The following is a 15680-nucleotide window of genomic DNA, read 5'->3' on the forward strand; positions in this document are numbered from 1 at the left end:
CGTGGCATGTATTCCGCCTGCGCGTTTTTCATACCACGTGCACAGACGCATCGACGCCATTTTGACGACAGTCTTGGAAGATGAAGAAAAACATTCAACAAGCGACCGCGCTTCTTAGAGACGCTGCTAATGCACTCGAATTGTCTACGGAAGATACCGATTCAGACAAATCACCCAAAGACCCCCTTGAGCCAGGCAGTAAGTTCGATAATTTCTGCAGTACGAATATCGCCAGGCTAGTTCTTGTCTAACGTTAAGGAGCACGCGTTTCAAACACGTCGCCGGTTGGAAGCTCTTCGCGCGAAGGCGCAGGCTCGTACGTTCACGGATGCTGTCCGCACTCCTATACCCGTCACCCTATAAATAAATGCAATCTCTTAGATCTCGTTCGCTGTCTGTACCGTCTGTTGCCGAATATCACGCAAAACTTTTTCGTACAAACCCGCAGGCAAAAAAAGTCGGTTAAGAGAATGTCAAGCGGGCGCCACTAGGGCAAAAATGGAGAATCCCGGTGGAATGCACTCGAAAGGAGCTGCACGAGATTATCATACAGGCCTACCATCGCTTGGAGTCCGCAGGCTATGAGTTTTTTAGGGGAGCAGAACGGTAAAAAATCGTCCGGATGAGATAGAAAGGTCTCAAGTGGATCTGCGCTAAGGTCGGACAAGCTCGCTGCTATCTTCGCCCAATTAGTAAAGATCTCGATTTAAGTCCAATACAAATCGTTGAAGAGTCGGAAATGGTTATCTTAGTCACACTTTCTCACTTGCTGATTTTCCAGTTTCTTAAAGGTAACGATGACCTGAAATTCTGTAAGAAAGAGTTCCCAATGGACGACCTGCGTGATCACGTACGCAATTGTGAGATGCAAATGATAGTTATGATTATGAAGTTGAAAAGAGTAGCATTTTCAATCTGTGTCTGTATGGCCGACCACGCTGACAAGTACAGTGAGTCCGCTCTAATATTTTGTGGCTCTTAGCGATTTCATGTCATACTTAAGCATTGAAGAGATGTTCGTTCTATAAATGAAGTATTGTAGTAGTTGGTTGACATATTTTCGTAATCTACTGCTTTTATAAAGTTCAGATAACTTCGGGCACTTCAAGACGAAGCGTTTGCTGCGTCTTTGGCGGCAGACAAAGATAAAGACAGAGAGGTTCACAAGAGACAGAAGCGTTTGATGGTATGCTAGCAGGCAATGTTAGAGACACGGCCTTTTCACTGTGGCAGCTGCTCGACTACTCAACTTCCCGGATAGTTCCCGGATAATACTTCAGCGCGTAGGCACCTGGTTTCAAAAGTTAGGTTTTATTAGTTTTATTCGACTTTGTGTGCATCACCAATTTTTTAAGACACAGATATGCATTAGAAATGCATTTCTAGAAAGATATTCTATAGGTCCTAAAGATAATAGGAAGTGCAGTGTTCTTGAAGTCGCCATGCTATTGAAGCGGTTTGCCAGTTTTCCAGAATTCTCGTACAGGACAAATCGGTGTCAACTTTAATTGCCTCTCAAAATAAGGGTCGAGCCGGCACACTTTTTTCTTGTAACGCTACAGCGAGTTCTTTGACGTGCGCGCGTTAGGCTTATAGCGCGTTCTACGCGGAAGTCAGCGGTTCAAATGAATTGTCATTGCCAATCTCTACTTTCCCTTTGACGAATTTGTTCAAACTTCATTTCGAGACGGTCGAGACGACAGTATTCGTGCCGAGAACTCGCAGAAGCCATAAAAGGCGCCTTCGATGTCGATGTCACAACTGATCAGGCGGAGTTGCACCCTCCTGACATATGCGAACGCTTCCGAATGATTACTCAGCGTTGGAAGTCTTCGATAAGGCCGACTGTATCGTCCAAGCCAGAAGGCTGTTGCTTGGGAACATCACGAGTCGGGCACCTGTTTCGCATGAGAAACGCATTTCAAAAACGTAAAAGGGTGGACCCGTATTGCAGAAAAGTGACAGCCGGCCTAGGACCAGACGGGGACAATAAACAAAAAAGAAGAAGCCACACCCTTACAAAAGCAGTAGTTGCAATAGGAGCAATATTCATCGCTTTCCTTTAGGGATACCAACATTTGACGGTCGATCATTCGATGACCTTCACACACCCGCTCTCCGGTGCCCACACGAACATAATCGTTTAGAGCACGCAAAACAATGAAACAGTTTTTACTATAAATACGGGAGACCTTTTATGTGCACTAAAATTACAAGGATTTTTTTGACCTAAAATATACAGGAGACCGTTTATGTGCACTGAAAAAGCAAAGTTTATTATTATGCACTGAAAATCAGGAGACATTTTATATTCTCCAGAAAACAAGAGACCTTTTATAAAAACATACAAGAGCGTATGAGATCCCATTCCTGACATCACATGAATGTGATGTTATGAAAGCGCTTTTAAAGTGTGATTGGAAAAGTTTGATTATGACGTCGGATATACCGACAGGCAGACTTTCCATTTGAGCGCTCACCTTCTTTGACGTATGGCCGCGACTCGGAGGCGGTTGCCCGGTGCGCTTATGAAAGTGTATCCGGTAATATAGTTGAAGACAGTGGGCTGTTCATCCATTCTAGCCTGCCATACATAGGCGCAACTCCTGACGGTGTGATTGACAAGGTGCGTCGTTCTAGTCGAAACGCATTGTGTGTTTGTAAGTGGATATTTTTTAGGATGGCTTACTTGAAATCAAGTCCCCGTACTCTCTGCGAAATGCAAGTCCACAAAAAGCCGCTTCCACCGGCGACTTTTATCTCAACCTTGTTGACGGCGACATCCAACTAGCCACTTCGCGCGATTATTATTTTCAAGTACAGGGACAAGTAGGAGTCACAGGAAGAAAATGGTGCGACTTCTTTGTCTACACCCTAAAGGGATTTTATGTAGAGCGCATCTGTTTCAACAAAGAACTATGGGAGTTTATGGAGGCCGAGCTAAAGCTATTCTACTTGTTATGTTTGGCCCCGGAAATTCTCGGTCGTTTAATGCAGGAATAAATGGCACTTCAGTCTTCACCGAAATGGGCTGGAGATTACAAGAGAACAGGCAATTTTCACGCAGTCATCCAGTATTTGTGGACAAGTGCTATTGCTTTGGGTACCGGTAAGGAGCCCGAATTCTTTAATCCGCTCAATTGCCCTAAAACTGACACTACCAAATGAAATAAAACACATGTAGCTAAACGCACCTCTCTACGTGAATCCTACAGGAAGCTAAGACTCGACTTTGAAGTGTTTCTTTTGTTGTTAATTGCGCTCTTCCTTGCAGGTAGGATGGAATTTCGAGAAACGCACATTTTTGAGCGAGCAAATCACGAATGGTGAACCCTCTATCAGCCATTATTCTCTGCTTCGGCCTGACCAAATCGAGAATGCCACTCTCTTGTACAATGAAACGATCAGAGCAACTTCCGGAAAATCATTTTGATATAAAGATGACGGACCCTGTTCCTTGGTCAATAGCAACGAGGTATTTGACAGTTTGGTGATGCTTATAGTCTGACCACGTCGCTTTCTGGACTGCAAGATTTTTAGGCCGTTGAATGAACAATTCGAAACAATCTATGACTGCGACAGTGTTTGGAAAATTTTCGAAAAGACCTCTTCCGACACCAGTTGTCGATTGCGGCCATTTGATGAGTTGTTCAAGCTGTCGAGCGAGGAATGGAATCCACTTTCCCAAAACTTTGGAAATGCAACTTTGAGACCGTGCCCAACGACACGCGAGATCTTTTTGCAGCAGTCCAAGACGAAGTGTCATAAGCACAACCAAAAATTTGTCTAATTCGTTCATCGGAAGCGGCCCGGAATCTAGATTTCGACCCTCGCTTTCAATCCATTCAAAAATTGTCTCAAGAAATTCTCTATTCTTCACTCCCGTGTAAAATTTCGGGTCTCCTAAGACTGCTTCACGGGTAGTCCTCGACGCTGTTGACTGGACCTGGCTGATTTCACTTTGCAGACGCTGATTTTCGCTGCTGAGCTCTGAAATCTCTGCTATTAGATCCGCCTTGGTTCTGTCAATCCTGGCAGAACTTTGCCGTTATGACAACGACGAAACTGACAGTAGATCACTATCATCAAATTCCTCTATACTTTCAGTCACCGTCTGTCATAAATTCACAAGCCTCTGAATTGATATCGCCTGGAACATCAACTTCGAGTCTCACATAAGAGGTAGCCCGATTTTCGCGCGATCGATTTCTCGCCTCCGAGTTTCTCGTTGCAAAGGACTCGCTCGGAAAAGGCTGGACATCAAACTGCGCCACTTTGAAGAACTCGAGACGACAATGGACAGAGAATTAGAAAACGTAAGAAAAGGAGAGAGGGACCCCACGTAAAAAAATCGTACTCAAACTTCAAAATTTCAGGTGGAAACGCAACGCCAAGCGCTCGTCGCCGAACGACTTCGCTTCTCCGAGGAAACGTGACGGTGAGTTTTGTCGCATCTTTGAAGCGCAAGACCTCTTACTTTTACTTTGTTTTTCAGTTGTTTGTTGAGCCGACTTTTTCTTCTAGTCTATGACGTCTCTCAGAAGTCGAGAATCAACGTAAAGGTCTACACATTTTTCTGCATAGTCTTACCCGTGTCTCTCTATCAGTTTCGGGTCCTGAGTACGACCCCGTCAACAAAAACTGCTCCATCCGGGGTCCTGAGCAGGACCCCGTCATCAAAAACAGCTCGCGGATGAAAGGAGAGGGATAGTTTATTAATTTATTTAATAAATTTAGAAAAATTGCACAGGATCTCCCTCGCGTTTCTGAGGCAGTTTTTGTTGACGGGGGTCTTGCCCAGGACCCAGCGATCGATAGAAGGCCAGGGCGAGAGAGGGTCTGGGAAACTCCCTTACGAACGGCGGTTCCTTTGTCGCCAATAAACCAATCAGCGACGAGCCTCACTGAGAGAGTGGACAATCAGCGACAAGCTTCATTATCAAATTACGACCGTGTAGCGCAACGTTAGCGTTAGCCTGATGGACGAAGCAATCGCTCTTGTTTGAACGTAAATGTCAAACAACGGCAGAGCATAGAAGCCATCATTAGCGGCCATGACGTCTTCGGCTGCTTCCCAACAGGGTTCGGGAAGTCGCGTACCAATGCGAAAAGAGTGACGTAATGTGTAATCCAATTACGACAAAGGAACAGCCGCTCAGTACAAAGTTGCCCAGACTGAGAAGCCACGCTTTAGGGCGCGCGGCTCAGTCTGGGTTTCCGAGGCTACACAATGAGTTGAAAATAGATTGAAATCTAATACAGAACTGACATCAAAGGGAATGGCAGCTTGCAGGCCAAGGTTGGAAGAATGCTCTCTCCTTCACCAGGTTGCATCAAAAAAAAACACGGATATTGGCAGTCTTTCCTTCCGATATGCTCTTCTTGGCACGATAATGTGCAACAGCTGCATTAGCAGACTAACCAAATACCTGAAATGTTAGTGTTTTTGTTACACTAGTTTCATCACACCGCATGACCTTACCCCAGTCAGACTGGAATCGAGTACACAAAGGAGTTTATCCCCTGAATCTCTTTGTGACGGACGTGGCATGTCAAAAGCAGATGGAAACTTTACCAACGTCTCTCGGCTGTACCCCATCAGAACACAGGACATTACTGTCCTCCGGTTGACATCGTAGCTAATGCCACGAATTGCATTGTTCTTCGACGTCGGAAATGGAGTTCGTCTAAATTGCACTCCAGAAAAATCACAGCTTGAATATTACATAACTTTCTGCAAGAGTGACAATAAAATTTCACAGATGGAGCAAAATACACGGCTTTCTTCCTTTTCAAAGATAACGACCTTCTCTCCGTGGCAGTACTTGCATCCAAGAGCCAACGAGATAATTGCAGACAAATACTGAAGGCTAAGTAGGCGATAGACGATGGATTTTCGTCAGCGGTTAGCGGAACTGACGGTAAACGCCACGTTTCTGGGTAGGGACCGCTTTTTATTCCAATTTTCTCTCTTTCTTCCGCTTTGGCTGACTTGTTTAGCTTCGTTTGGCACTCGAAAACGCATCGAAATTTCGATTTCTTCGTGGACATGCTCTATTGCGTAGTTTGCACGTTATATTCATAGCGACAGGAAAACTCTACGTTAAACAAGCCTGATGCCTTCGTTAGTGAATGGATATTGTAGTTCTACGCCGAGTTTTGCAGGAGTGTACGGGACTTTGAGAACTTCCTGTTTTGCCGGACACGTTTTTATTCGAATATACGGCCGAATAAACACTCTAACTCCCCAAAACAAAATGCGTCCATAAAGTTGCTCACAAAATTCTTTTATTCCAAGATCGAAAGTCTGCCAATTCTTCACACAGTGATTATAATCTGTTAATTATATAATTTATAAATGTTCGACCTTTATAACAGCACACATTTCAATCTTCGACTTCCCGGTTTTCTAAAACAGAATTACTTGTAAAGAATTTTTCATAGCAAAATTTCTTTGCTACGGCGATTGATCGACTGCGACAGATGTCGTAATCGCAAACGTCGTATCTGAAGGAAACGGGACAACGACCAGAAAGACGTGGAAGAAGAAAAGCAAGATGGAGAATAACTGAAAATAAGATACATTTGCAAAGACTATGTAAACGTGAAATAAAAGCCTATCTTTAGGTAGGCTCGAGGGTCCAGCCTGTGTTGGGTCCCGCGCGCGCTACGCACGGTCCCAAACAACAGGCTGGAACCTCGTGACAGAGGGTGGGGTCAGTTTATAGCAGCATCAATTCACCGGCGAGTATACAAGAATCCGTACACTCGCCGGTGATTGGCTGGATGGCCGTAATTGCGTTATTGCGTTATGATCGCGAGCGTCGCGCCGTAATTGCGTTAAGATCGCGGGGGAGCGTTTCCATCACGACGATCAGCCGGAAATCGATGTCGAACGGCCCGAACAGTCTTCGGCCTTACCAAATGCCCGACAACGGACTTCGCCAAGTCCCGTTCTCAGCGAGAAACGCCCGCTGGGCGACGGGAGTCGGCGAAGCGCCGTTCGTCGACCGAAAAGTGCACACGCATCATACGCAACAATCACATTACATAATCAGGGACGTTCTACGTCTAATAGTCTGTTCGTCAGAACTGTTCGCTGCCGAAATGGTCCTAAAACATTTTTTGGAGATAGGTTTAGCGCACGCCTTATTGTCCGCCACATCATGGCCGGTTCGGTTTCTTCCGCTGTTTCTACTCTCTTCGAAACGTGTTTGGATGCCAACCTCCGACGATATCCATATTTTTCGCGATCCTTGAAGGCAGAGCAAGTCAGAAGCATCGAATCGCTTTTATGCGGACGGGATATTTGCAATTCTTCCAACTGGGTTTGGAAAATCCATTATATATCAACTTCTTCCGCTCGTGAAGGATGAAATGGCGCAACAGGAGTCCGGAGAGCCGAATGAAAGAAAGAACACTGTGTTGGTGGTGTCTCCTCTGACACAACTGATGCAAGCCCAAGTGCAATCACTGACGTCGGCTCGTATAAACGCCATTTTTATTTCTTCGACTCGGGTTGTTTCACTACTCTCTGTCCACGCTCAGTTCATACTTCAAAAAACGCGTATATCTTCGGCCCCGTACCTTCTATTTGGTCCGTCTTTTCGTCTTCCGAAAGCGCTAAGTTCCCGGTAGCAAAATCAAACGCCCGTATACAGCAAAAGACATACGTTGCGTGCCATATGAGGCACCCGCGCATCAAAGGGTTTTTTGCGGTTTGGCACGCCTTTTAGGGGCGTGCCCAATTATCTCATTATTTACTGTACGTCTTTAGATGTATAATTTCTATCTTTTGTTTACTCTTCATAATCAGCAGACATTAGAATTCGGTCTTCATGATCAAGTTCTTCGTCATCACTAATTTCGTCCTCTTCGTCATCATCGACATTAAGTTCTATCAAGAATTCGTCTATTGCGTCTTCAAGTAGGCCATCTTTTTCCCAAAATTTTTCTTCTTTTCTGATAGCGTGTGTACAAAAATGTCGCCACATCTCTTGCGAGACTGAACGAAAAGCTGCAGGTACAAGTGATTCTAAGTCTGCAAGCTTGAACGATGTATTATTTACTCTTAGATATCCTTTTACCTTTGACCATACGAGTTCTATCGGGTTGAGCTCGCAGTGTGCGACTGGTGTTCTCAATACAACGTGTCCATTGGTTTCTGCAATTACGTCTGTAGCATAGGCTTTTCTGGGGTTGGACTCTTTGATTTTCTTCATTAAATCGCTTTTCAGGTCGGATCTTTCCCAGGTAATACCATGATCAGTTAACCACTTCTGCATAACGTCTTTCTTCGACGACTTTGTGGGAACGGGATCAATCACACGATTATGATACGGTGCGTTGTCAAGAACAATAACTGAATTTGCAGGAACGTTAGGAATAAGAGTTTTCTCAAACCATTCTTCAAAATGCTTCGAGTTCATTTCGTCGTGATAATCGCCAATTTGCTTTTTGGATCGAAATACCAATGCCGCATTTGGTATCCAACCCATATCTTCTCCTATGAAATAATGTACGTAAAAACATTTTCACTCCTCGCACAGCCGTTACCTGCATGTAGGATTATTAGGCGCTTTCCTCTTCCGGACGGTCTTTTCCATCCTCCTTCGTCTGTTTCATCAAGCCAGATTTTTTCAGGTGCGACATGGGAATTTGCCCACGTTTCGTCCAGGAAAACGATTGATTTTTGCATTCTTCTGTACTTTCTAATTTCACGAAGATAACGATGCCTCTGGTCGACAATATCTTTGCGCTCATAAAAATATTTTTTGTCGTTTCTTTTCGCGTATTTAAACCCCATTAACTTCAAAAGTTTGGCCAACGTTGATTTACCGCCATTGAAAATTCCCTTTTCACGAACGATTTTTAAAAGCGAAATAAGGGTAGGGTATTCTTTTCTTTCGTAAAAGCCATGAAGAGTCTGTCGAATAGCTACTCTATCGAAGTCATCGACGTTAATGACAAGGCGTGAAACCGAATAACGTTTGGCTTTTTTTGGCGTGGGAGCAAACGTCCCGGATTCCTCAAACTCCCGTTTAATCTTACACAGAGCTTGCTTCGAAAATCCAGTGGCGGCATGAAGTCGATCAAGAACCCGCTGTACCCCTATCCGGTCCCTGGCGTCCTTTTCGCTCTCCTCCTTAAAAAACGTCCATACTCGATGTACAATACGCTTTTCCTTCGACGTTATCCTCTGTCCACGCGGCATGACGCAAGAAGCGGTGGGTAAATTTCACGTCTACTAGTAGAGGTCGCGAGAACAGCGCGCGCGAAGGGAATCGAGCAAGCAGACTGCCGAACGACACGCAGCATGACTGATTAGCCTAGAGAAGGTTTCGAAAGGCCCAATGTATGTCTATATATTTTATGCTATACACAGTTTTCAAACTGAGTGGTAAAAGAAGCGATTCTTCCAGCACAACTAACTGAGACTGTGCTAATTAGATCATAACACCCACCCTTTCCTCCCCCGCAAGTATGAACTGAGCGTGGACAGAGAGTAGAGCAATACTCACTAGTTTTTGCCGAACCTGAAACAATTCTGGCAACAGAATGGAGAAGCATAATTAGAGATGAAGAGTTTCAGGAAAGATTGGTTTGCATCGCCGTAGATGAGGTTCATTGCGTCACTGAGTGATAGGAAAGTAATGTACAAACCTTGATTAATATTCAATCTTTCTATGTAGGGGTCTCAACGAAAGAAAGCGGCAGGAAGATGCTTTTCGCGAATGGTATTCGCATCTTGGTGAAGTACGAGCTTTGGTACCTTTATCAAAGCCTTTTTTGGCGCTTACAGCCACAGCTACTGTATCAAGCCAGCGAAAAATCAAGAAGATGTTGCATATGGTAGGCTGCACCATGATAGAATTCAATCCAGACAGGAGAAACATCAAGTATGCAATCAAGGAAGTGCCAAGAGATCTAGAATGTTCGTTCCAGTGGCTGGTTGAAGGTTTAACGGAATCATCCGGGGATGACGGTGCCGGTGTCATCGAGGCAATAGCTCCCCGTGGTGTGGCCTGGGTAACGCCGACACGTACGCCAGTAAGTAATTCATTTAAAATTACACCCGGGCGAAGCCGGGTACTCAGCTAGTAAAGACTACGCGTAACTGTCTACTTCATTCATTCCCCGGAAACAAATAACGAACTATGCACGTAAGCTACAACTGCCATTGCTATGACTTTGCTGACATTTGGTTTCTCGCATTAGCTTCATGGTCACGATATAACGTGGAAACATGTGACAGACCTGCATCGAACGTTGCAAGCAGTATCGCTTCCAAGTGGCTTTCAATTCCTGCCAAAAATCAAATCGGAGCATATTAATCTGACCACTTATTCGAAAATGCGCGTCGATGTGGAAGCTCAGGTACACACAACGGCATTAAAATAGATCTCACAATCATATGTTTGCTAAGCTACTCAGCCAGTCTGTTGCATCAGAAATGAAATTTTTTTGACATCCCAGGAGCACAAGAAACTATTCGTTTCGTTGAGACGTTCAATTAAGCTTTTGACTGTCTGAACGTCCGGTCTCTCTCAGACAAATGTCCAACGAGACGTGGATACACAATGCTAGAAGACGAAAGATTTCAGGCACGTTAGCTGACAATGAATGTATCCATTTCCCTAATGCATACTCCTTTAGTGGCTAGAAAAGTCATTTCTGGGACATCTAGACGAATGGGATGCGTATGTCTGCAGCATTCCAGGCATTTTAGAGAGTGACCGAAAGCGGTTGACCTTAAGCTGGGAAACTCTATTTGGATGGCGAATGACAGGTTGGGAATAGTGACGTGACTTTTTGTGTTAGAAGATGTATCATCCTCCATCCTCTCTGGTTGTTCTAGAAATCTATGGCTCAAGTGGTCGCGAGGGACAACAGTTCGAGAAGACGCCGATTATTTCCGGAGGAATTAATTGATACAAACCCTCTTCCAAAACGACGAAGGAAATCGACACCTTAATATAACACGACATATGTATTTGACAGTTACAACAAACCCGTCTCCCCTAACTAGCCAAATTATGTGACGTTTTTATCTGCTTCCTGAGACCTTTACTTTTATTTAATTGCCTCTTCTTCTCATCCTTGTATCTTTCGAGCCAAGACGCCGTTGTAGAAAATCCTCTTCTCGTGATCCACATTTGAACTACTTCACTCAGGAGACTCAGCGAAGCCAACTCCTCCAGACCTGAGCCCGACACGACAGCGGCCAAATGGTGTCTAATTTCCTCGTCCACTGTGAATAGTTCACGAAATTGTTCTTTTTCAGATTGTGCGGTTTGAATATTATGTTGAAGAGGTCCTGCCTTTTGTCTCTCTAATACGACAAAAAATTGGAAAGTTGCCTCATTGATTCTGAACAATCCTCCTCTGTCAATCAAATTTATCCAGGAAAGAGAAGATTCGTCTGCGGTGGACCAACTATCAGCTGACGCAGAAGGCGGAGAATCCGAGTCGGTAGGGGTGGTGATGTGGTCGCCAGTACTCCACCCTACACGCATACTCTCAACACAAGCCAGCACCGCCCTTTTCCTCTCTCCCTCAGGTAATCTTCTACATTTCTTCAGAAGACTAAAAGGAACTGAAACCGCCGCGAGTCTCAAAATGTTCATTTCCGCGTTTGTGAGCTCAGGCGTTCGAGGAGATACACAGAGAGGCGTCTGAGACGTTGAATAGTCGATCATGGCGTCATCATAAATTTCTGGTTGACTGACTGGGACAGCAATTGATCGGAATATTCGATCCCAATATTCCCGCACAACTCTCGCCATAACTCAGCAACGGCCGTGAATCTTGCGCGATGGAAGGCTTGGAAGGATTCGTCGCGTCCGTGAGCTTTCGACATACGCGCGAGGCACCCTACAATCGTCGAAACGATTCTCTCCGCGGTAGAAGAAAGCAATTCGTCGGAAGACAAAATGATGGCCCGGCCGTCTATTTCCTTCTGCCCCGTTCGTTCATTCGTCCCCGACAGCAACTTCGCGTGAACGACAGCGTCAAGCGCACGCCGAAAGACCTCCATTGGAAACCCGTAACGACCCTTGCTTCACTTAATTGATCACGTGACGGGGGAGTTTCCAATCCCCCTTCTCTTACATCTATGCTAGAACAATAGATAATAGATATACGCAATAGCAGACGCTACGCTGACGGACGCGATGTTGACGCTGGACGGACCCAAGCAAAGCGTCAGCTAATGCGAACCCGTTTTAACAGAATGGTTGAGCGGTTTAGTCAACTATGGCACCGAGTGGGAAAAGTAGGTCTCGGCTCTATCTCTTTCGGCTTTTTCTATTGCCAAAACGCCAAATCCTTTATCAAATTTATATGCATATATATATTGATTTTCTAGCTGTTTGTTTCTGCCGTTCTAGCTTGCTCTCGCTGCATTCTCATCGTCTTCTCTCGACCGTTTCATTATTATCCTCACTCATTCTTTCTTTATTTTTCCTTTTCTTTCGTTATAGCTTCGGTTTTAGCTGTCTCAGGAATTTAAATTTGTCTACATCATTTTCCTACTTTTATTTTGCGCGGTCAGCCCATTCATCTGTCTTTGTTGTATTTTCTTTTTCTGCAACGTGGTTTTGTTTTGGTCTTTCAAGCTGCCGCGACGCGCTTGTTCTTCGCTAAAAGCATAAAGTCTATTTTGCTGCGTTTTGCAGCTAGACCTAGCGGACTTAACAAAATATTTTAAACTGTGACAGCTTTACTTTAGTTTTTTTACCGTACACCATACTTGTAACTCGAACCGTCTACATTGTCACTTTAGGCCATAACTCCTTTTTGTAATGATTAAACAAATTTTTTTACAAAAAATAAATTGAATTGCAATCAAACGCATTTTGCTCTACCTGTGTGACTTTGTTTTCTGCTCTCTGTCAAACCGTAGCGAGGGTTGTCGTCGTGGTCGTCGTCAGTAATGTCTCCTTCAAAAGTTTCGTCGTTTCCATTGTTTTCGCCGAAAGCCGGAAAGCTGCCGTTTTAACGGCTACAAGATCAGCAAAACGCGGGCTGAGTGCTCAAAACGTGTATCGACGTTGTTCGTCGCTGTTGCTATTGTCGACGTCACCGCTATCGCCGTCGCCGTCAACGTCACAGCTGTCGTCGTTGCTTTGGTGATCCCTACTGCTGTCATCTTCACTAACTGAATCGGATTGCTCAGGCGTCAACGTAAGAGCGTGGCTTCGCAGACTTCCTTGCCTTAGCCAATCAACCTCAATTACTGAGGCGTAGTCTGGGAGTGGCCTAGCTAAAGATAGCTTGCGTAATTGTCGTCTCATGCCTCTGTCAAAATCGTCGACGTTGACTACAAGAGGTCGTCTGTTGTAACGAGTGCGTTTAGCAGGCAAATCGTGAATTTTCCCCGTCTTTGGCGGTGAATTCAGGATGTATTGCAGTCAGCGTCCATCGGCAGAAACCTGTCGCCTTCATTAGGCGCTTTATGACGTGCTGATCCCGATTGCATGACGATTAACTTTTTCGTCTTCGAAAAACGCGCGGATTTTCTCGACAAGGCGCTTTTCTCGAGGAGTGACTCGTTTTCCTTGCTGTGACATTTTGAACGGCCCTAAACGCTTTGATCGTCGCACGCATACGCGCTGGACGTGTGCAAAAAGGTAAGTCTGCATACGTAATTAAGTTTATTATACGCCCACTAATTAGAAAAGGGAGGGGTCGTCTCTTCCTGTATGAGGTCACGGCGAATAGACTGTAGGCAAAGCAAAATCCTGCTAGCGTGACAATAAGCAGCGTGCCTGGCGACAGGCAGCGTCTGTTCGCCTTTCGATCGAGCGAGAAAAGAGCGAGAAATCTGCGTGAGCTGCTGCTCCGCTATCTGCACCAATAATGTCGGCTGTTCTCTGCGATTGAGTAAGACGATAGTCTAAAAAGTGTTCATAAGCGTGCGATTGACCTCTTAATTGTGTATTCAACATAGGAATATTTAGTGTAGCTATTGCTGTTAAAACTGCCAAAGAAGTAAAGCGTATGACACGTTCAGTCCGCCTGAACCAAAAGCGCCGCTTGCGCGCAACGAGTTACAGACACACCAGTTGAGCAAAAATGAGCGTTCCCAACATTTACTAATTAGAAAAGGATGCATCAGGACCAAGACATTAAACATCACCCTTTGCCATTGCCATTTGTTTCACTCTCGTCATCCGCCCTCCGCTTGGGCTTCTTCTCACGGCAGCGACGACGACATGCCTCTTCAAACAGTCAAAAGTCTCATCCTAATTCTCGTCAATCGCTAGAGCGATGCAGTAAGCCAAAAAGAATCAAATAAAAAATCGCGCAATTCCTCTTCCAGAATACTTGATTGCTTGAGAGTAATTCCCAACGCCACGGAAACTGATGTATACTCTAAGAACATTGTGTCAAAAGATCCGATCGTACAACAGGTACGAGTAGAAAAGTGTCTAGGGGAGTCGGCATTAGATTTTCTTTGATTTAGGATAATCCCTCTGCCGCCCCCGCACGAAATAAAGCTATAGTTTCGCGGATAGGCTGTAAATCAATTGCGTAAGACTCTAATAATAAAATGCTAATAAACAAATGCTTTTAAATTTTAGGCTTATAATAATAAAGTGGACGAAGCTCAAGGCGATGGTAAAATCGCTATAGTTGATTTGACTTCACACATTTCTCTTGTGTAGTGCCTCGTTATCTCCCTACCGAACTGGAGAAAGAAAATCAGAGGCAAAAACATAAATAAACTCTAAGCTCAAGGTATGTTTACATTTTATATACAATTACTAATAGTATTTATTTGTATTTCATCATAATGTAAAATCTCTCCTGAAACAATTTATTGATTAGATAAATCTGCTGTATTTCAGATTTATGGCAAAAAATTGACAGGGGAGAAAAGACTAAATCAATCATGAGCAGAGCCTTCGCTATGTTTCAAACAAAGTACATTAATGCTTAGATACATTCATATTTATTAAGAGCATTTTTAGAATTACATGTATTACCCAAATTGAAGAAACAAACGAAACTATCTGTCGCAACATTGGCAATTTGCAAGCTTCCTGGCATCAGAAGTCCTGCCCACATTTGCAAATGTCTCTACAAAAATAAAACCAATGCAAGAGAATGGAATTATACCAGAAATAACTAATTTGTTAAGATGTAAATAAAAACGAATTTTTTAAAATGTAAGTAAACCGCATATATAATCTTTATTGGGACTTTGTCTGATTCTTATTTTTTATGGCGTTTTCTGATTTGTGAATTTGATTTTCCAAAGCTTTTTGGAAGAACATCGTCAGTTACTCTAAGAAGTTTGCGCCCTAATTCGTCTACTTTTAGTAATGCCGGATACAAATGCAACAAGCGAGAGATTCTTTTCCGCGATGCGGCGACTAAAAACCTGGCTGCGTAGCACCATGAATCAAAGCGATTTAATCATGTTATGATTCTTAATGGTATAGATTTATGATAGACTACCCTATCGCGAAGAATAGCAGCAATGGCAGAGCATCTTATTATTTTGTCTATGCTTCATTCTTCAGAAAGTTAATGTGGTGAAGAGGAGAATACCTTGCAAAATTGAAAATTTGCTTTTCAGCAAACCAATAATGCCTTCGACGCGGGTTTGAACAGATGATGTGCTTCTTTCTCCTTCAAAATCTTCTGCATCTAAATGGCTTTATTCTTTAATA

The 15680-nt window shown here is 44.0% G+C and overlaps 1 protein-coding gene across 1 annotated transcript; it reads right to left on the bottom strand.

Annotated features, from left to right (window-relative positions):
• Positions 1-7799: 7799 nt before the first annotated feature.
• LOC136191400 (uncharacterized) lies at positions 7800-8806 on the bottom strand. Its single transcript, XM_065979727.1, has 2 exons — positions 8557-8806; positions 7800-8506 (listed from the first exon to the last, which is right to left on the bottom strand). Exons 1-2 carry the CDS (start codon positions 8804-8806, stop codon positions 7800-7802), a joined length of 957 nt encoding a protein of 318 aa, XP_065835799.1.
• Between the last annotated feature and the right edge of the window lie 6874 nt (positions 8807-15680).

The sequence above is a fragment of the Oscarella lobularis genome, chromosome 9 (assembly GCF_947507565.1).
Source record: "Oscarella lobularis chromosome 9, ooOscLobu1.1, whole genome shotgun sequence".
In the NCBI taxonomy this organism is placed as follows: Eukaryota; Metazoa; Porifera; class Homoscleromorpha; order Homosclerophorida; family Oscarellidae; genus Oscarella; species Oscarella lobularis.

Bases quoted from the DNA above. Each gene is read 5' to 3' on its own strand.
- LOC136191400 (XM_065979727.1), bottom strand. From the start codon at position 8,806: ATGGGGTTTAAATACGCGAAAAGAAACGACAAAAAATATTTTTATGAG. The intron at 8,507-8,556 runs GTAACGGCTGTG...ATTATTTCATAG, and splicing joins CCTAATAATCCTACATGCAG to GAGAAGATATGGGTTGGATA.